The 23,297-nt window shown below is 47.6% G+C and overlaps 1 protein-coding gene across 3 annotated transcripts in view; it reads right to left on the bottom strand.

Annotated features, from left to right (window-relative positions):
- The window catches only part of NELL1 (neural EGFL like 1), a gene marked incomplete in the record, with an annotated part of 690,696 nt that overhangs the window by 279,374 nt on the left and 388,025 nt on the right, over positions 1 to 23,297 (bottom strand). For all 3 annotated transcript variants that reach the window (XM_056527924.1, XM_056527922.1, XM_056527925.1), the window contains 1 exon segment: positions 10,349 to 10,474. In XM_056527924.1, the coding sequence (XP_056383899.1) occupies positions 10,349 to 10,474 (126 nt within the window).

Here is a 23,297-nt window from a genome sequence, read left to right as displayed (position 1 = left end):
CACACAGAGAGGCCGACAGCGCCAACACGGAGAGGCCGGCAGTGCCAACACAGAGAGGCCGGCAGTGCCAACACAGAGAGGCCGGCAGTGCCAACACAGAGAGGCCGGCAGTGCCAACACAGAGAGGGCGGCAGTGCCAACACAGAGAGGGCGACACAGAGAGGGCGACAGCGCCAACACAGAGAGGGCGACAGCGCCAACACAGAGAGGGCGACAGCGCCAACACAGAGAGGGCGACAGCGCCAACACAGAGAGGGCGACAGCGCCAACACAGAGAGGGCGACAGCGCCAACACAGAGAGGGCGACAGCGCCAACACAGAGAGGGCGACAGCGCCAACACAGAGAGGGCGACAGCGCCAACACAGAGAGGGCGACAGCGCCAACACAGAGAGGGCGACAGCGCCAACACAGAGAGGGCGACAGCGCCAACACAGAGAGGGCGACAGCGCCAACACAGAGAGGGCGACAGCGCCAACACAGAGAGGGCGACAGCGCCAACACAGAGAGGGCGACAGCGCCAACACAGAGAGGGCGACAGCGCCAACACAGAGAGGGCGACAGCGCCAACACAGAGAGGGCGACAGCGCCAACACAGAGAGGGCGACAGCGCCAACACAGAGAGGGCGACAGCGCCAACACAGAGAGGGCGACAGCGCCAACACAGAGAGGGCGACAGCGCCAACACAGAGAGGGCGACAGCGCCAACACAGAGAGGGCGACAGCGCCAACACAGAGAGGGCGACAGCGCCAACACAGAGAGGGCGACAGCGCCAACACAGAGAGGGCGACAGCGCCAACACAGAGAGGGCGACAGCGCCAACACAGAGAGGGCCGACAGAACCAACACAGAGAAGCCGACAGCGCCAACACAGAGAGGCCGACAGCGCCAACACAGAGAGGCCGACAGCGCCAACAGAGAGGCCGACAGCGCCAACACAGAGAGGCCGACAGCGCCAACACAGAGAGGCCGACAGCGCCAACACAGAGAGGCCGACAGCGCCAACACAGAGAGGCCGACAGCGCCAACACAGAGAGGCCGACAGCGCCAACACAGAGAGGCCGACAGCGCCAACACAGAGAGGGCAACAACGCCAACACAGAGACGGCAACAAAGCCAACACAGAGAGGCCAACAACACCAACACAGAGAGGGGGCGACAGCGCCAACAAAAAGAGGGCAACAATGCCAACACAGAGATGGCAACAGCGCCAACACAGAGAGGGCAACAACACCAACACAGAGAGGGTGATAGCACCAACACAGAGAGGCCGACAGGGCCAACACAGAGAGGCCAACAGCGCCAACACAGAGAGGGCAACAGCGCCAACACAGAGAGGGCAACAGCGCCAACACAGAGAGGGCAACAACGCCAACACAGAGAGGGCAACAGAGCCAACACAGAGAGGGCAACAATGCAAACACAGAGAGGGCAACAACGCCAACACAGAGAGGGCAACAACACCAACACAGAGAGGGCAACAACGCCAACACAGAGAGGCCAACAACACCAACACAGAGAGGGGGCGACAGCGCCAACACAAAGAGGGCAACAATGCCAACACAGAGATGGCAACAGCGCCAACACAGAGAGGGCAACAACACCAACACAGAGAGGGTGATAGCGCCAACACAGAGAGGGCGACAGCGCCAACACAGAGAGGGCAACAATGCCAACACAGAGAGGGCAACAATGCCAACACAGAGAGGGCAACAATGCCAACACAGAGAGGGCAACAATGCCAACACAAAGAGGGCAACAATGCCAACACAGAGATGGCAACAGCGCCAACACAGAGAGGGCAACAACACCAACACAGAGAGGGTGATAGCGCCAACACAGAGAGGGCGACAGCGCCAACACAGAGAGGCTGAAAGCGCCAACACAGAGAGGGCAACAGCGCCAACACAGAGAGGCTGACAGCGCCAACACAGAGAGGGCAACAGCAAAACAAACTCAGACCTCTGTGACTTTGCATGAGATCTTCTATCCCCAATATTAAAGGAGAACAGCGGCCCAAAACTTTTAACTCCCCCTGTGCCCGGGCTGCAAAAGCTAAAAAATATTGGCGTTCCGTTCCTCCAGCGCTGCTCGTCTCCCTGCTTCTTAGGCTTGGAACATCACACTGCAGTTAGCGTATCTCTGGCCGCAGGGATGTCCCGCCTCGGTCGGTAATAGGCTGAGCGCACTGTCATATGAGGAGCTCAGGCAGCAGGTAGAAGGCGGGGCATCGCTGCGGCCGGTGATACGCTGACTGCACTGTGACATTTTGAGCCTAAGAAGCAGGGAGCCGAGCAGCGTCGGAGGAACGGGACGCCGATATCGGCACAACAGGGGAACGTAGGAAGGTTAGAGTTTGTTTTCATTTAGTTTTTACAGCCCGACCACAGGGGAAGTGAAATGTTTTGGGCCACAGTTCTCCTTTAAATGAGAATGAGGAGGACTTAGCACTATTACCCCAAGTGTCATTATCCTGTACCCCAAGTGTCACTGTTCCCCCCCCCCCCCCCACCTGAGGACCCTCAGCTCATACAACGTTACATTGTGAGGACCCGGCAGATAGATATTTCTCAGCTTCTATGACCCCCTTCAAGCTTCATATGGGGGAATATTCTGTTATCGATGTAGACAGGAAATGGGAGTATTATGACGTTAAATATTTTGGGAAAATTCTATAAACACAACAAGCGACCCCGACAATCGACACCTGCCCCTGCTGTTCATTACGCTTCTCACATACGTGCACTAGGTGAAGCCTTCACAGATACAACTAATAACCCACGTGCACCCCCATCAGTACATAACACCCCCCTCATACTGTTAGTATGTTAGTCATAGTTGTCAAACCATTAACCCTTTGTATGCACACATTTAAACGAACTTCCTCATCCGCGATCTTTTTGGAACAAATTATGTCAGCAGCAGAAAAAATAACAGTAGTGCAGTGTTTTCCTAACCAAGGTGCCTCCAGCTGTTGCAAAACTACAACTCCCAGCAAGCACTCCGCATCCCTGTATACACTAGTACATGTATTCTGCAGGAGAACACTTGCCCGACCCTTCTCTCCTCTGACATCCAGAGACAACAGAGAGTCGAGAGGCCATCGTACACATAGATCAGTGTTTCCCAACCATTGCGATTCCAGCTGTTGCAAAACTACAACTCCCAGCATACACTCCGCATTCCTGTATACACTAACACATGTATTCTGCAGGAGGACACTTGCCCAACCCTTCTCTCCTCTGACATCCAGAGACAACAGAGAGTTGAGAGGCCATCATAAACATAGATCAGTGTTTCCCAACCATTGTGCCTCCAGCTGTTGCAAAATTACAAATCCCAGCAAGCACTCTCCATCCCTGCCTACACTAACACATGTATTCTGTAGGGGGACACTTGCCCAACCGTTCTCTCCTCTGACATCCAGAATCAACAGAGAGTCCAGAGGCCATCGTACACATAGATCAGTGTTTCCCAACCAGTGTGCCTCCAGCTGTTGCAAAACTACAACTCTCAGCGTGCCCGGACAGCCAAAGGCTGTCCGGGCAGGCTGGGAGTTGTAGTTTTACAACAGCTGGAGACACCCTGGTTGAGGGGCAACATTGAAATAGCTGGGCAAGTTCGTTGCTACGCCAAATTTATTATGTTTGTGCTGATGGGATTATATCAGATCGCTACATTGTATCAAAGCCCATGACTGTAACGTATAAAAATACGGAATACGAAAAAAAAAAAATAAATATATATATATATATATATATATATATATATATATATATAAAAAAAACTATTACAACAAAAATAAATAAAACAAAACAAACGTTAATATAATCAACAGAGGCAAAATAGGCTAAAAATATTGGCGCCGTTCAACCGTGAACCCGTCAAATACCCATTAGGAGGAGAAAACGAGTTGTGGTGGCGGTGGCGGAGCGCTCTGACTTTATAATTCATATGTCAAATCAAATCTCAATATTATTGCAGCTCCATTAGGACGGGTGGGGGGTAAAAGTAATCCGCACATTATTATAGGGGGATTTATGAGGAACCCAAGTGACATTTAGTAGGAAAATGGACTTCAGAATTAAAATAAACGGATAGATTCTAACCTCCGGCGGCTGCGCAGAGTCACAGTGTGAACTGCGTGATGTATTATATGGGATTGGATTTAAAGGGGACATTACCGGTATTTCAGGGCTTTGTCATTGACAAGGACGTGGGTAAGAACCCATCAAATTTGCTTAAAGGGGTACTCCACTGGAAAACATTTATTTATTTCAATCAACTGATGCTCAAAAGTTAAACAGATTTGTAAATTATTTCTGTATAAAAATCTTAATCCTTCCAGTACTTATCAGCTGCTTTATAAGAAAATTTATTTTCTTTTTGAATTTCTTTCCAGTCTGACCACAGTGCTCTCTGCTGACACCTCAATGTCAATGTCAGGAACTGTCCAGAGCAGGAGAGGTTTGCTATGGGGATTGGCTCCTGCTCTGGACAGTTCCTGACATGGACAGAGGTGTAAGCAGAGAACACTGTGGTCAGGCAGAAAGGAAATTCAAAAAGAAAAGAACTTCCTGTGGAGCATAGAGCAGCTTATAAGTACTGGAAAGATGAAAATTTTTTATTGGAAGTAATTTACAAATCTGTTTAACTTTCTGGCACCAGTTGATTTAAAAAAAAAAAAAATGTTTTCCAGCGGAGTATTGAGGCCCCATAATCACCAATTATTGGACGCTTCAGAGATAGGCTCCTCCCATGTCTATGGCACAGCGCTGGCATTCTCGGTTAGTGAGTATATACAGGTGGGTGGCATCCAATGTAATGCAAGATGGAGCAGATAGTCCGATGATGAACGCACGAGATTCATGAGCCAATGTTGTAAATATCCCATTAAGACCCTCCCATGCCAAAGTTTGCCCCACCCACGAGCATCCGTTTACAGGTTATCTATAAATAATGTTGAAGAACTTTGCCGATACTTTATGACTGTACTTGGTTTACATCATCTCTTCTCCAGTCACTTCTACTAGCTTCAACTTGGAGACCATCAGCAAGTTGAGCTTCTCTAACGCGGACTATACCATGGTGTCTGACATGAATGGAAGCCACAATGCAGTGCCGGATCCATGACACCAGTGGTGACCATTGACTAAGGACAGGTACAACATGAAACTCTGTATCAGGATCCCTTATTTATCTTCTTATAGGGAGCTCAGATCCCCCAAGACACCAGGGCCCAGGACAGACTGCATCCTCTGCCCATCCTAGAGTCACACCCCTGCTTAGTGTTCTTTACCATAAAATGATAAACACCGGCAGCGACTAATGGACCGCATTGACATATGAGATGTATAACTTGATGTTCTGCATCAGGGCCCCTGAAATCTTACGATCAATAAGACCATAGAATACAACTCTAACCTCAGGCTGTGAGAAGAACTCTCACTATGATCACCATGCACATGGATATCCTCACTCCACATCTCATGGTGTCACCATATGCATTAAAGGGATACTCAGCCCCTAGACATCTTATCCCCTATCCCTGTTGCACCCGGCGTTCGTTTAGAGCGTCGGGTGCAGCACCGGAGACTTGGGCCACGCCTCCTCAATGCAAATCTATGGGAGGGGGCGTGGCCATGACGTCAGTGCACCGGATGTCTGGGTTGCTACAGCAGAGATCGAGGGGTTCCCCCGCGATCAGATATCTTATCCCCTATCCTTTGGATAGGGGATAAGATGTCTAGGGGCGGAGTACCACTTTGATAGTAGTTGTCGACCAATGACCCTAACATCATCCCTTTCACACATCAATGGGTATTCCGGCATATTCCAAAATACATCCTTTAATTGCCAGTTTGAATATAATTAAAGGGGTATTCCAGGAAAAAAACGTTTTTTATATATATCAACTGGCTCCAGAAAGTTAAACAGATTTGTAAATGACTTCTATTAAAAAATCTCAATCCTTTCAGTACTTATGAGCTTCTGAAGTTAAGGTTGTTCTTTTCTGTCTAAGTGCTCTCTGATGACACGTGTCTCGGGAAACGCCCAGTTTAGAAGAGGTTTGCTATGGAGATTTGGGAGTTTCCCGAGACAGGTGTCATAAGAGAGGACTTAGACAGAAAAGAACAACCTTAACTTAAGAAGCTCATAAGTACTGAAAGGATTAAGATTTTTTAATAGAAGTAATTTACAAATCTGTTTAAATTTCTGGAGCCAGTTGATATATTAAAAAAAAAGTTTTTCCCTGGATAACCCCTTTAAGATCCATAAAATCTGTAAAAAAACAAAACTGTTTTGACGCATTTCAGGGGTCTACAGATTGCCTCTTCCTCAGGGTAAACATCATACCAGTACAGAAACCTTCTATACATTCCAAAGAAGTCACCACCACAAAACAGTATTCAGAATGGGTGTGCATTCCACATATGGCCTCGGCATGCGTAGAGTAGAACGCACACTTAGTAAGGACCCTACACGACTTTCTTTTATCGGTCCTAGAGTCAGTGCCCTGTTTTATTGGCTACTATAAACTTCTTGGTGATACAAATTTTGTACTGTAGTTGCCTGTAGTTTTTTTTGCAATGTTTTATTTTTTATAACCACTTTAGTCTATATATCTTATATGAACCATCTGAAAATTCTGTGTATACAGTTGGCGGCCAACGTCCTGCAGACACCATGTTAGACCGAGCTCAGATTCTGCATAACACTGAATTTAGTCATTTGCATTCTGACTAGAGATGAGCGAACTTACAGTAAATTCGATTCGTAACAAACTTCTCGGCTCGGCAGTTGATGACTTTTCCTGCATAAATTAGTTCAGCTTTCAGGTGCTCCGGTGGGCTGGAAAAGGTGGATACAGCCCTAGGAGACTCTTTCCTAGGAATGTATCCACCTTTCCCAGCCCACCGGAGCACCTGAAGGCTGAACTCATTTACGCAGGATAAGTCATCAACTGCCGAGCCGAGAAGTTTGTGACAAATCGAATTTACTGTAAGTTCGCTCATCTCTAATTCTGACCTAATCCTTCCTCCGGAATTGAAACCAGACCCATTCCACAAGGGCAATTACAAAAAAAAAAAGGTGACCACTGATGACTCAGTATTTGGCAGCTGACCCGTGCGCATGGCGCACGGGTCGGCTGCCAAATACTGAGCCATCAGGAAAAAAATGCTTTCTGCATAAGTTGCCTCTTATTCATGGGGGCTTCGAGCCCTTACCGTGGCGCCATAAGCAGCATTCCTCAGGAGGGTCTCTAAACGGAGCGAACGTAATTGAAAGAAGAAATTGCGTTCCAGCAATGCTCCACTAATCACAGTATCAGCACCGCCATTTGGCACCGGCAGCACCAGACCTAGAAGGAAACAGAAGGCATATGGGTCTCAATGGACCGTACCCTGTCTGAGGCGGCATAAGAGGAGAGACGTAGTGAGCGGAGGGAGTCCTTAGGAAAGAGGTTCAGTAAGAGGCTCGAATGCAGACAGTGTGCAACGATGGCGGGTCAGGGAGTGGAGGAGGAACATTCCTCCGATGGTTGCAGGACAGTAAAAATGAACGACTACATAAAAAGACAATGTAATGAGTCTCAATAAATAGTCCCAATCCAGTCTGAGGGCTAGTGGCAGTAATGAAGGCGGATGGGACCCAATGCAGGTTCTGAACAAGCCCCGGATTGTCTTTTTCCTTTTATCTCTGAGATGTTTCTCCACCTTGGTCGGAGTCACCGGTGGTAAATTCATCTGACTGTACAAGACACAGCCCTGTCTATATAAGATCTCACAGCTGACAATGTATATCAGAGCAAACACCAAGCCATGAGGAGAAAAGAACTGCCTGTAGAGCTCAGAGACAGGTTTGTGTGGAGGCCCAGGTCTGGAGAAGGGGACAAAACATTTCTGCTGCACTGAAAGTTCCCAAGAGCTCAGTGGCTCTTCCTAGAGCTGACACCCCCCCCCCCCCCCAAACTGAGTAATGAGGGGAGAAGGGTCTTGGTAAGAAGGAGACTGAGAACCCAAAGGTCCCTATGGCTGAGCCCCAAAGATCCTGTGTGCAGATAGGAGAATCTTCCAGCAGGTCCACAATCTGGGCCAGAAAGAAGTCTCCTCACCTGCCCAATACCATCCCTACAGTGATCATGGTGGGGGCAGCATCATGTATAGAGGAAACCAGGCACTGCCCATCACCTGCCCAATACCATCCCTACAGTGATCATGGTGGGGGCAGCATCATGTCTGGGGGAAACCAGGTACTGCCCATCTCCTGCCCAATACCATCCCTACAGTGATCATGGTGGGGGCAGCATCATGTCTGGGGGAAACCAGGTACTGCCCATCACCTACCCAATACCATCCCTACAGTGATCATGGTGGGGGCAGCATCATGTCTGGAGGAAACCAGGCACTGCCCATCTCCTGCCCAATACCATCCCTACAGTGATCATGGTGGGGGCAGCATCATGTCTGGGGGAAACCAGGCACTGCCCATCACCTGCCCAATACCATCCCTACAGTGATCATGGTGGGGACAGCATCATGTATAGAGGAAACCAGGCACTGCCCATCACCTGCCCAATACCATCCCTACAGTGATCATGGTGGGGGCAGCATCATGTCTGGGGGAAACCAGGCACTGCCCATCACCTGCCCAATACCATCCCTACAGTGATCATGGTGGGGGCAACATCATGTCTGGGGGAAACCAGGCACTGCCCATCACCTGCCCAATACCATCCCTACAGTGATCATGGTGAGGGCAGCATCATGTCTGGAGGAAACCAGGTACTGCCCATCACCTGCCCAATACCATCCCTACAGTGATCATGGTGGGGGCAGCATCATGTCTGGAGGAAACCAGGTACTGCCCATCACCTGCCCAATACCATCCCTACAGTGATCATGGTGGGGGCAGCATCATGTATAGAGGAAAACAGGTACTGCCCATCACCTGCCTAATACCATCCCTACAGTGATCATGGTGGGGGCAGCATCATGTCTGGGGGAAACCAGGCACTGCCCATCACCTGCCTAATACCATCCCTACAGTGATCATGGTGGGGGCAGCATCATGGCTGGAGGAAACCAGGTACTGCCCATCATCTGCCCAATACCATCCCTACAGTGATCATGGTGGGGGCAACATCATGTCTGGGGGAAACCTGGTACTGCCCATCACCTGCTCAATACCATCCCTACAGTGATCATGGTGGGGGCAGCATCATGTCTAGAGGAAACCAGGCACTGTCCATCACCTGCCCAATACCATCCCTACAGTGATCATGGTGGGGGCAGCATCATGTATAGAGGAAACCAGGCACTGCCCATTACCTGCCCAATACCATCCCTACAGTGATCATGGTGGGGGCAGCATCATGTATAGAGGAAACCAGGCACTGCCCATCACCTGCCCAATACCATCCCTACAGTGATCATGGTGGGGGCAACATCATGTATAGAGGAAACCAGGCACTGCCCATCACCTGCCCAATACCATCCCTACAGTGATCATGGTGGGGGCAACATCATGTCTGGGGGAAACCTGGTACTGCCCATCACCTGCTCAATACCATCCCTACAGTGATCATGGTGGGGGCAACATCATGTCTGGGGGAAACCAGATACTGCCCATCACCTGCCCAATACCATCCCTACAGTGATCATGGTGGGGGCAACATCATGTCTGGGGGAAACCAGGTACTGCCCATCACCTGCCCAATACCATCCCTACAGTGATCATGGTGGGGGCAACATCATGTATAGAGGAAACCAGGCACTGCCCATAACCTGCCCAATACCATCCCTACAGTGATCATGGTGGGGGCAGCATCATGTCTGGAGGAAACCAGGCACTGCCCATCATCTGCCCAATGCCATCCCTACAGTGATCATGGTGGGGGCAGCATCATGTATAGAGGAAACCAGGCACTGCCCATCACCTGCCCAATACCATCCCTACAGTGATCATGGTGGGGGCACCATCCCTACAGATAATGGGGGGACTTTTGTGTAGACACAGATCTATCCCTTTACACTCTTGCTCAAAATTTACAAAAGTTGCGCACGTCATTTGATAAATTTTGTGCAAATATTATAACGCCAACCCTGGCTCTACCGTGCACTCCTTCTCTACCTCACAGAGCTGTGGCCGTTGGCTGTCCAAGCATGCTGGGAGTTGAAGTTTTTCAACAGCTGGAGGGCCACAGTTTGAGACCACTGCACTAGACAAAATCTTTTTCTTTCTGATCACATGACCCGCTCGGTCTTGCCAGGGGTCTTGGGGTACAATAACCATATAAAAACATGACTTGCATCACATAGGTGTAATATAAAACGCTCCGTTCTTACCTGTGCAGGAAAAATCATCGACGCGCGTGTACCCCGGGAGGCAGTCGCAGCGGTACGATCCCGGTAAATTGACGCACACCGTGTTGGCTTGGCAGTAATGCATTTTGGCAGCGCATTCATCAATATCTGAAAAAAAATTTGAAAAAACATCAGAAGATGAGAATTAAAGTAACTTTCTAATTTCATTCTGTATTTTATCTCGGCGGGGGCGATCATCTTCTATCACAGCAGATGCAAAGATCTCCGCTGCTCTCAAATACCCGCAAGGTGAAAACACGTATCAAAGGCACCGACGGTAAAGAGAAGAAAAGACGTTTCCCTTAAATTCTAAACGACAACTTCTGCAAAGCCACATAAAATAACAAAAAAAAAGAAAAAAACACAAAACAAATTATAACAAAATGGCGCTTGACACTTTTTTTGTTTCATCCAGGTAGCGAGGCGGCTTTTTTACTCACCGTTACCGGCATGACTAAACGTGACCTGAGTTTGCATAACGTTTCATAGGTCACAGCAGCTGTTTGGGCTCCAGAGCTGCCCTTCCGAAAGCTGTAGGCCAAATAACACCAGATTCACCGATAGCTGATGGTCACTATTCCCCTCCCTTCTCTGCTTGGTCTCAAGCATCAATCATGCAGGCTAGGAAGGGTGGGGGAGTAAGGAGGCAGGCATGCCACAGCTCGGTCTTCATTTTTTACGACTTATAGGAAAAACATGATTTTATAGCTTGGCTGAAGGTTAGTAAAAGTTAAAATTTTGTCACCCATCATATGCCTTTCTATAAGAGACATCGCTCACGTGCTGGGCCGTCTGCTGTAATTCTAATAGACTAGAAGGGAGAAAGAGGGCATCTCCTTTGCCTGAAACAGGGTTTTCCAACAAGTACGCCTCCAGCTGCTGCAAAACTACAACTTCCAGGGTGCAGCATGCAAGCCTCCTTCCTCCCCCATCCCTGATTGGTTTCCAGCACTGAGCCCTGTACATCAATCATGCATGTCTTGGAAGGGTGGGAGAGGGAGGAGGCAGGAATGCTACAGCTCAACCTTGACAACTTCTGAGTTTTTACAAAAAAGTTATTTTCTTAATTTGCGAAAAGTTAGAAAAAGATTCCATTTTGTCAACTCTCTAATGCATTTCTATTAGTGACGTCGCACACATGCTTGCCTGTCTCTGTAAATCTAATAGACCTAAATTAAGAAAGATGCCATGCCTTTTATCTGAAGCAGTGTTTCCCAACCAGTGTGCGGCCAGCTGTTGTAAAACTATAACTCCCAACATGCACACCTCCTTCTCCCCCCCCCACCACCCCCGCTTGGCTACCAGCATTGAGCATCAATCATGCTAGGCTGGGAAGGGTGGGGGAGAGAGGAGGCATGCTGCAGCTCGACCTTGGCTTTTACGACTTTTGAGCTTATACGAAAAACAAGATTTTATAAACTTTGCAAAAAGTTAGAAAAAGTTTTCATTTCGTCAATTCTCTAATGCATTTCTATTAGCAACATCACTCACAGGCTTGGCTGTCTTTGTAGCTCTAATAGACTTGAATGGAAGAAGATGCTATTCCCTTTATCTGGAGCAGTGTTTCCCAACCAGTGCTCCTCCACATGTTGCAAAACTACAACTCCCAGCATGCACTCCTCATCCACGCATACACTAGTACATGTATTCTGCAGGAGGACGCTTGCCCAATCCTACTCTCCTCTGACATAGAGTCAACAGAGAGTCAAGAGACCATTGTTCACATAGATCAGTGTTTCCCATCCAGTGTGCCTCCAGCTGTTGCAAAACTACAACTCCCAGCATGCACACCTCCTTTTACGACTTTTGACCTTATACGAAAAACAAAGTCAGAAAAAATTATTCATTTTGCCAACTCTCTAATGTATTTCTACTGGCGACATCACTCATGTGTTTGGCTGTTTCTGTAACTCTCATACCGCCGTTGGCTGTCCGGGCATGCTAGGAGTTGTAGTTTTGCAACAGCTGGAGGCGCACTGATTGGGAAACAATGTTCTAATGCAGTGTATCCCAAACCAAGAGCCTCCAGCTGTTGCAAAACTACAACTTCCAGCATGTCCGGACAGCCAAAGGCTGTCCGGGCATGCTAGGAGTTGTAGTTTTGCAACAGCTGGAGGCACTCTGGTTGGGTAACACTGCTCTACACAGTGTTCTATTAGTCGTTCCCGGCAGCTGTTCCTGAGAATATTACATGCGGTATATTTTGACTCTCAGGACATTAGGGCGAAGCGTCGGTAAAGTATCTTTGGCGCGGTTTTCCCTCCGCAGGGATGAAGTGTCTGCTTCCATTGATTTACACGTCCTCTCTTCTCGCACCGTTACCTGGTCTATCAGGGGGCGGCTGGTTCTCAGAGCGCGAGGAGGAAGCAGAATCTCCTCGGGCGCATTTCTTTCCCTGTTCTCGCGGTCACACTTTATAAACATCACAGTCACAAAGTCAAGGCTGAACGAATGGTTTGTGAATCGTCTATTTTTTTCTTCATCTTCCCATGAAGGGTTAATGGTAGGGGTCAGGGACGGTCGTCAAGATAAGCGCCTAGGGTTAAATTTGGGGAAAGTGGTCAGGATTAATGATGAGTTTAGTGGTTAGCGACCGGAATAATGGTCATGGAACTTAAAGGGGTACACTGGCGCTAAGACATCTTATCCCCTATCATAGGATAGAGGATAAGATGCCTGATCGCGGGGGTCCTGCAGCTGGGGACCCCATGATCTTGCATGCAACACCCCGTTAGAATCAGTCCCTGTAGCACGTTCGCTCCAGGTCTGATTACTGGCGATCACGGGGGCCGGAGCATTGTGACATCACGGCCCCGCCCCCATGTGATGACACGCTCCGCCCCCTCAATGCAAGCCTATGTGAGGGGGCGTGACAGATGACTCTGCTGACCCCGTCTTCTAAACATTACTACATGACTCTTCTGACCTTCTAATGATTATGAGATGGCTCTGCTAGCCCTGCCCCAGTCTACACAGTAATGCTTATAAGTGAGCTGCAATAACAGGAAATGTCGCCATCTTGTGTATGTCCTATTGGTCAGAGTGAAGACTGGAATGTCTTCTATTAATATGTATAGGCTTTACCAAAAAGTACAAAACAAATTTTATAATAAAAACTTCATAATCTGGTAAAATGACTTAAAGGGGTATTCCAGGATTTTATTTTATTTGACTATTCTACAGGGTGTAGTTCATTGTCTGTACCTGTGTGTGACGGTTTTCACACAACTCTTATTTGATTTTAACCCAAATATTTATTTTTACCAGCATACACAATGACTGTTGTCTCAGATTTTTCCCAGGTTGCAATGCGGCCGAGACATGACATCACTAGTCAGCTGATGACAGAGAGCCTGTCTGCTTCAATGGGTGGTGCCATCGCTTGGTGGGAGAGGGATCAATCTGCAACTAATGCAGCAGCTGGAGGCACCCTGATTGGAAAACAAAGGTCTTTTGAATGGATGCAGCTCATTTATGTTTCAATGGGTGGGGTGGCTGATGTGTGGGAGGGAGAAACATAGAATTATGGGATTTGTATGCAAAACTGAAACAGGAAATACCAGTTCACAAAAAGCTAGCCACAGTGTTATGTAATCTCACAACATAGCCATTTAGCCTTAAGACAAGCGCAGATCCTTCCTAAGCATGTCCATTACTGTCTGCCAGGTATGTACTGAAATCACCTTATGGTGGAGAACCCCTTTAAATACGGTCTCTTCTGAGGACTCTGTCCCTTTAAAGCTTTGCAGACTATTTTCTAGCAGAATGACTTAGAATATGAAGATGTTACTGGGGGAGAAAGTTTTAATGAGAAACCAAAACTAACAAAGTGGAAATGTGCGGCACAAACAGCGGTGCCGCGTCCTCCTCAGTATTCAGGCCGCGCTCCGCCACGCTGGAGTTCATTAACATGGGAGGGAGGTCTCCCGCTTATAATGGGATAAAGCAGCGAGGAACTCTAAATCCCTGCAGAGTATTTAATTGTGCTGTCACATCCTCACCTGAGATCCCTCTCCGAACCCTCCAAGAAAAATGAAAGTAAACAACCCCGATCCCTGATCCCCCAGGAGGGGGCGGCGGCTTCACAGAGCGATAATGGAGGAACAATCAGACCGGACCGGATAAGATGCTGCACAAACATTCATACCTATTATCAATATCCTGTACCCCAAGTGTTATCATCCTGTACCCCAAGTGTCATCATCCTGTACCCCAAGTGTTATCCTGTACCCCAAGTGTTACTATCCTGTACCCCAAGTGTTATCATCCTGTACCCCAAGTGTCATCATCCTGTACCCCAAGTGTTATCATCCTGTACCCCAAGTGTTATTATCATGTACCCCAAGTATTATCATCCTGTACCCCAAGTGTTATTATCCTGTACCCCAAGTGTCATCATCCTGTACCCCAAGTGTCATCATCCTGTACCCCAAGTGTCATCATCCTGTACCCCAAGTGTTATCATCCTGTACCCCAAGTGTCATCATCCTGTACCCCAAGTGTTATTATCCTGTACCCCGAGTGTTATTATCCTGTACCCAGAGTGTAATTATCCTGTACCCTGAGTGTTATCATCCTGTACCCCAAGTGTCATCATCCTGTACCCCAAGTGTCATCATCCTGTACCCCGAGTGTTATCATCCTGTACCCCAAGTGTCATCATCCTGTACCCAGAGTGTAATTATCCTGTACCCCGAGTGTTATTATCCTGTACCCCGAGTGTTATTATCCTGTACCCCAAGTGTTATTATCCTGTACCCCAAGTGTTATTATCCTGTACCCCGAGTGTTATTATCCTGTACCCCGAGTGTTATTATCCTGTACCCCAAGTGTTATTATCCTGTACCCCAAGTGTTATTATCCTGTACCCCAAGTGTTATTATCCTGTACCCAGAGTGTAATTATCCTGTACCCTGAGTGTTATCCTGTACCCCAAGTGTTATTATCCTGTACCCCAAGTGTTATTATCCTGTACCCCAAGTGTTATCATCCTGTACCCCAAGTGTTATTATCCTGTACCCTAAGTGTAATTATCCTGTACCCCAAGTGTCGTCATCATCATGTACCCCAAATGCTACTCTGTCATTGTCCTCGTAACCCACCATTGCTCATCCGACCATCTTGGCCCCCACAAGGACATCACCGCACTACACAAACTGAATCACCTCTTTTATTTGCATTAATTCAGTGAGGAAACAGTCAACATGAGGAGTGAAGAATGTGTCAAAAAAACAAGTGTCATTGTTAAGCAGCTGATGACGGATGTGCGGATGTGATCAGAAGAGATAATTGGGAGGATCTGGAGACCAGGAGCAGGATGTTTGGGAACACTGAGGTGTCTGAACATGACGCATGGCTATCTTACCTGTCACTTTAAGGGTTAAAGGAGATATCCAGTGGTGAAAAACGTATTCCCTATTCTAAGGATAGGGTTATAAGTTTCAGATCGCAGGGGGGTCCAGCCACTGGGGCCCCCCGCGATCTCTCTGTACAGGGCCCCAGCTCGCTGGCCAGATAGCGAGTGTTGACCACTGCACGAAACTGCGGCCGACAAGCCCCCTCAATACATCGCTATGGCAGAGCCGGAGATTACCGAAGGCACCGCTCCGGCTCTGCCATAGAGTTGTATTGAGGGGGCGTGTCAGCTGCCGCTTCGTGCAGTGGTCAACACGCCCCCTCTTCCTGCGGGCTATCAGGGCCCCATACAGGAGATTGCGGGGGGCCCCAGCAGTCGGACGCCCCCGCGATCTGAAACTTATCTCTATCCTTAGGATAGGGGATACGTTTTTCACCACTGGATATCTCCTTTAAGCGCTGATCACCAGCAGCCATAAAGATTGTGATAGGTAGGTGGAGACCCCGCTCCACTACAGCAGGAGATAGGTAGGTGAAGACACAGTATGGAGGTGTTATCCAGTCACTGTATGGGGGTGTTATCCAGTCACTGTATGGAGGTGTTATCCAGTCACAGTATGGAGGTGTTATCCAGTCACTGTATGGTGGTATTATCCAGTCACAGTATGGAGGTGTTATCCAGTCACAGTATGGCGGTGTTATCCAGTCACAGTATGGTGGTATTATCCAGTCACTGTATGGAGGTGTCATCCAGTCACAGTATGGTGGTGTTATCCAGTCACAGTATGGAGGTGTTATCCAGTCACAGAATGCTGGTATTGTCCAGTCACAGTATGGCGGTGTTATCCAGTCACAGTATGGCGGTATTATCCAGTCAACAGTATGGAGGTGCTATCCAGTCACAGTATGGAGTTATTATCCAGTCACTATATGGTGGTATTATCCAGTCACAGTATGGTGGTATTATCCAGTCACTGTATGGAGGTGTTATCCAGTCACAGTATGGCGGTGTTATCCAGTCACAATATGGTGGTGTTATCCAGTCACTGTATGGTGGTGTTATCCAGTCACAGTATGGAGGTGTTATCCAGTCACTGTATGGGGGTGTTATCCAGTCACAGTATGGGGGTGTTATCCAGTCACAGTATGGCGGTGTTATCCAGTCACAATATGGGGGTGTTAACCAGTCACTGTATGGTGGTGTTATCCAGTCACTGTATGGTGGTATTATCCAGTCACTGTATGGAGGTGTTATCCAGTCACAGTATGGCGGTGTTATCCAGTCACAATATGGGGGTGTTAACCAGTCACTGTATGGTGGTGTTATCCAGTCACAGTATGGTGGTGTTATCCAGTCACAGTATGGAGGTGTTATCCAGTCACTGTATGGTGGTGTTATCCAGTCACTGTATGGTGGTGTTATCCAGTCCCAGTACGGTGGTGTTATCCAGTCACTGTATGGTGGTGTTATCCAGTCACTGTATGGTGGGTGTTATCCAGTCACAGTATGGGGGTGTTATCCAGTCACAGTATGGTGGTGTTATCCAGTCCCAGTACGGTGGTGTTATCCAGTCCCAGTACGGTGGTGTTATCCAGTCACTGTATGGTGGTGTTATCCAGTCACAGTATGGTGGGTGTTATCCAATCACAGTACGGTGGTGTTATCCAGTCACTGTATGGTGGGTGTTATCCAGTCACAGTATGGTGGTGTTATCCAGTCACTGTATGGTGGTGTTATCCAGTCACAGTACGGTGGTGTTATCCAGTCACTGTATGGTGGTGTTATCTAGTCACAGTATGGGGGTGTTATCCAGTCACAGTATGGTGGTGTTATCCAGTCACAGTATGGTGGTGTTATCCAGTCACTGTATGGCGGTGTTATCCAGTCACTGTATGGAGGTGTTTTCCAGTCACTGTATGGTGGTGTTATCCAGTCACTGTATGGTGGTGTTATCCAGTCACAGGATGGAGGTGTTATCCAGTCACAATATGGGGGTGTTATCCAGTCACTGTATGGTGGTGTTATCCAGTCACAGTATGGTGGTGTTATCCAGTCACAGTATGGAGGTGTTATCCAGTGACTGTATGGTGGTGTTATCCAGTCACAGTATGGCAGTGTTATCCAGTCACAGTATGGCGGTGTTATCCAGTCACTGTATGGTGGTGTTATCCAGTCACTGTATGGTGGTGTTATCCAGTCACAGTATGGCGGTGTTATCCAGTCACAGTACGGCGGTGTTATCCAGTCACTGTATGATGGTGTTATCCAGTCACTGTATGGTGGTGTTATCCAGTCACTGTTTGGTGGTGTTATCCAGTCACTGTATGGTGGTGTTATCCAGTCACTGTATGGTGGGGTTATCCAGTCACAGTATGGTGGTGTTATCCAGTCACTGTATGGTGGTGTTATCCAGTCACAGTATGGAGGTGTTATCCAGTCACAGTATGGTGGTGTTATCCAGTCACAGTATGGAGGTATTATCCAGTCACAGTATGGTGGTGTTATCCAGTCACAGTATGGTGGTGTTATCCAGTCACAGTATGGAGGTGTTATCTAGCTTAAAGTATGGTGGTGTTATCCAGTCACTGTATGGAGCTGTTATCCAGTCACTGTATGGCGGTGTTATCCAGTCACAGTACGGTGGTGTTATCCAGTCACAGTATGGTGGTGTTATCCAGTCACAGTACGGTGGTGTTATCCAGTCACTGTATGGTGGTGTTATCCAGTCCCAGTACGGTGGTGTTATCCAGTCACAGTATGGTGGGTGTTATCCAGTCACAGTATGGGGGTGTTATCCAGTCACAGTATGGTGGTGTTATCCAGTCCCAGTACGGTGGTGTTATCCAGTCACTGTATGGTGGTGTTATCCAGTCACTGTATGGTGGGTGTTATCCAGTCACAGTATGGTGGTGTTATCCAGTCACTGTATGGTGGTGTTATCCAGTCACAGTACGGTGGTGTTATCCAGTCACTGTATGGTGGTGTTATCTAGTCACAGTATGGGGGTGTTATCCAGTCACAGTATGGTGGTGTTATCCAGTCACAGTATGGTGGTGTTATCCAGCCACTGTATGGCGGTGTTATCCAGTCACTGTATGGTGGTGTTATCCAGTCACTGTATGGAGGTGTTATCCAGTCACAGTATGGCGGTGTTATCCAGTCACAATATGGTGGTGTTATCCAGTCACTGTATGGTGGTGTTATCCAGTCACAGTATGGTGGTGTTATCCAGTCACAGGATGGAGGAGTTATCCAGTCACAATATGGGGGTGTTATCCAGTCACTGTATGGTGGTGTTATCCAGTCACAGTATGGAGGTGTTATCCAGTGACTGTATGGTGGTGTTATCCAGTCACAGTATGGCGGTGTTATCCAGTCACAGTATGGCGGTGTTATCCAGTCACTGTATGGTGGTGTTATCCAGTCACTGTATGGTGGTGTTATCCAGTCACAGTATGGCGGTGTTATCCAGTCACAGTATGGTGGTGTTATCCAGTCACAGTACGGCGGTGTTATCCAGTCACTGTATGGTGGTGTTATCCAGTCACTGTATGGTGGTGTTATCCAGTCACTGTATGGTGGTGTTATCCAGTCACTGTATGGTGGTGTTATCCAGTCACTGTTTGGTGGTGTTATCCAGTCACTGTATGGTGGTGTTATCCAGTCACTGTATGGTGGGGTTATCCAGTCACAGTATGGTGGTGTTATCCAGTCACTGTATGGTGGTGTTATCCAGTCACAGTATGGTGGTGTTATCCAGTCACAGTATGGAGGTGTTATCCAGTCACAGTATGGTGGTGTTATCCAGTCACAGTATGGAGGTATTATCCAGTCACAGTATGGTGGTGTTATCCAGTCACAGTATGGTGGTGTTATCCAGTCACAGTACGGTGGTGTTATCCAGTCACAGTATGGCGGTGTTATCCAGTCACAGTATGGTGGTGTTATCCAGTCACAGTATGGTGGTGTTATCCAGTCACAGTATGGAGGTGTTATCTAGCTTAAAGTATGGTGGTGTTATCCAGTCACAGTATGGAGGTATTATCCAGTCACAGTATGGTGGTGTTATCCAGTCACAGTATGGTGGTGTTATCCAGTCACAGTACGGTGGTGTTATCCAGTCACAGTATGGCGGTGTTATCCAGTCACAGTATGGTGGTGTTATCCAGTCACAGTATGGTGGTGTTATCCAGTCACAGTATGGAGGTGTTATCTAGCTTAAAGTATGGTGGTGTTATCCAGTCACTGTATGGAGCTGTTATCCAGTCACTGTATGGCGGTGTTATCCAGTCACAGTATGGTGGTGTTATCCAGTCACAGTATGGCGGTGTTATCCAGTCACAGTATGGCGGTGTTATCCAGTCACAGTACGGTGGTGTTATCCAGTCACAGTATGGTGGTGTTATCCAGTCACAGTACGGTGGTGTTATCCAGTCATGGGTTAAATGTTGTCCCTGCTGTTTGGTTCTAGTAAAGCTTGTTGACAACCAATTGGGCTGCCATGATAGCTGTTACCCAGCTTTTCTGCATTCCTGATTAATTCCCCCCCCCCCCCCCCCCCCGATCCTTTATGGTGACATCAAACATCTCGGATTCTGGGGACCTTCTGTTGAATGAGGTCAGGACAGTTTTCTTCAGCTGTAGGGACAATGACGATATCATTACAATATGGCGGCGCCCGCACCCACTTTAGCGCCCTGAGGCCTGTGAAGCGTCTCCTCGCCTTTATCTCTGTTCTGCATACGCGGTCGCCGTCCTATCTATGTCCCGTATTATTGACTCGCCGACTCTGGCGCATCCGCACAGATACTATCAGCGCGTGATGAATTGGAGCCAGCTACTTATATAATTGATCTGGAGTCCTGTTGCCCTCGGCAACCTTCCTCGCTGGCATTTTGAAGGACTATATCTGTCTCTCTCGGAAAAGAAAAAAAAAATGAAAAAATAAATGCAGATGATAATGGCGGCGATTTCAGCTCCGATCATCCGGGGAATCGGCCCCATCAATCACAGAAATGTTTTCCGATTTGTTACCAAAGTAACTAATAAATAGCGGCGATGATAGCAGTTTTTTTTCTTCCATGGCTCACTCACCGACTAAATCAGTCACTTTCCGAGCAATTAGCGAGCAATAAAACCGTCTCCGGGAGACGCCGATGCCGTATCTCATCTCCAGGCGAACTGGTTATCGCGTACGCAGGGTTGTGACTCTAGAAAGGAAACTATTAAAGGGACCGCGTTACCGAGCCTGAGGCACGAGACGCCTCACATCTCCGCCATGTCTTCCTAATGACTTCTTTATTATTAGGGAGGTGTCAAACTTTTTTTTTGCACCTCCCTAAAAATAAAGGGATATTTTTATGTCATGTGACTTTAGAGGCGGCTCTAGAATTTGTGAAGATTTAGGCCCTCAATGACTCATACATCCCATACACAATCCATACACCCAGTGATAAGATAGGGAAACCCCCAAATTAGGTAAAAGTCCCCAGTAGGTAGGTAGGGAATCCCACCTATTTGGTAGAAGCCACATGTAGGTAATCAGGTAGGGAACCTCCTATTAGGTTGAAGCACCAAGTATGAAGGTAGGAAACCTCCCCTATTAGGTAGAAGTCCCCAATAGGTAGGTAGGGAATCCCACCCATTTGGTAGAAGCCACAAGTAGGTGATCAGGTAGGGAACCTCCTATAAGGTTGAAGCACCAAGTATGCAGGTAGGAAATCTCCCCTATTAGGTAGAAGTCCCCAGTAAGTTAGTAAGGAATCCCCCAAATAGGTAGAAGTCTGCAGTAGGCAGAGGATCCCAAATATTAGGTATGATCCCCCTGTAGTTAAGTAGGAATTCCCCTCTATTTGGTAGGTAGGGAACCTTCCCCTTTTTCTAAGAAGCCCCCAGTAGTTAGGCTATCAGGTAAGTACGGAATCCCCTCAATTAGAAAGAAAGCCCCAATTGTTAGGTAGGTAAGGAATCACCCCAATTAAGTAGAAGCCCCCAGTAGGTATAAAATCCTCCTATTTTAGGTAGAAGCCCCTAGTACAGTGGTCTTCAACCTGCAGACCTCCAGATGTTGCAAAACTACAACTCCCAGCATGCCCGGACAGCCAACGGCTGTCCGGGCATGCTGGGAGTTGTAGTTTTGCAACATCTGGAGGTCCGCAGGTTGAAGACCACTGCCCTAGTAGTTAGTTAGGTAGGTAGGGAATCACCCCTATTAAGTAGAAGCCCCCAGTAGGTATAAAATACTCCGCTTTTAGGTAGAGGCCCCCAGTAGTTAGGCTATCAGGTAAGTAGGGAATCCCCTCTATTAGGTAGAAATCCCAATAGTTAGGTAGGTAAGGAATCACCCATATTAGGTAGAAGCCCCAGTAGGTAAGGAATCCTCCTATTTTAGGTAGAAGCTCCTAATAGTTAGGTAGGGAATCACCCCTATTAGGTAGAAGCCCCAGTAGGTATAAAACCCTCCACTTTTAGGTAGAAGACCCCAGTCGGTAAGGAACCCTCCCTTTCACATAGAAACCTACAGTAGAAAGGTTGCCAGCTCTAATTTACAGCAGCTTTCCACTTGCACACTTACGGAATCAGCTCTTATTTCACACGAAATGTAACCTCGGAAATAGGATTCAGAGAAAAAAGTCCCAATGTACAAACAGGATTCCACCGAATTGTACAAATGGGAGTCTTTTTGCCGGAATATGGGAATTTCAGAGGCGTAAACTGCACAGCAGAATCCCATTCAAATCAATGAGAGGCTGCTGCAAGTGGAATCCCCCAAGAATGTCCTCTTGGAAATTGCCGTTGTGTGAATGGGGTATTTTTTTGGTCCTGTTAAAGGGGGGGGGGGGGGGGGGGGGGGACACCTCTGTCCATGTCAGGAACTGTACAGAGCAGGAGGGATTTGCTATGGGTAATTGTTCCTGCTCTGGACAGTTCCTGACATGGACAGAGGTGTCAGCAGAGAGCACTGTGGTCAGACTGGAAAGAACTACACAACTTCCTGTGGAGCATACAGCAGCTGATAAGTACTGGAAGGATTAAGAATTTTAAATAGAAATAATTTACAAATCTGTTTAACTTTCTGGCACCAGTTGATTTAAAAAAAAAAAAAAAAAAAAAGAAGGTTTTCCACCGGAGTACCCCTTAAACTCGGTAAAGAAAGAGCAGTGAATGAGGTTCCGAATTCTATCACATCCTACAGAAAGACATCAGTGCAGAGAGTGACTGGGAGCAGCGGCTCACACATTCCGGACCGCCGCCTGTCAGCTCTTATTTCACTGTGAAATTTAACTGAGAAAGGAAGAAAAGAGACAAACACAATAAAGAGAAGTGGGTGACGAGGAGTCTAGTCTGTCATTTCACCTTAAAAGAAGTTTAATATTGCCACACACTGCTGACATAATACTTTAATACAGTGCTAAACTAATACTACCAGACAGTGCTCAAATAATACTAACATACAGTGCTCAAATGATGCCAATATAAAATGCTCATATAATGCTAACATACAGTGATTAAATATACTGCCATCATACATTGTATAAATAATGACAACATACAGTGCTTAGATAATATTGCCAT

Source organism: Hyla sarda, chromosome 6 (genome assembly GCF_029499605.1).
Source record: "Hyla sarda isolate aHylSar1 chromosome 6, aHylSar1.hap1, whole genome shotgun sequence".
Classification (NCBI taxonomy): Eukaryota; Metazoa; Chordata; class Amphibia; order Anura; family Hylidae; genus Hyla; species Hyla sarda.
The sequence above is the reverse complement of the archived record's forward strand: the minus strand, read 5'-3'. Positions and strand labels throughout refer to the sequence as shown.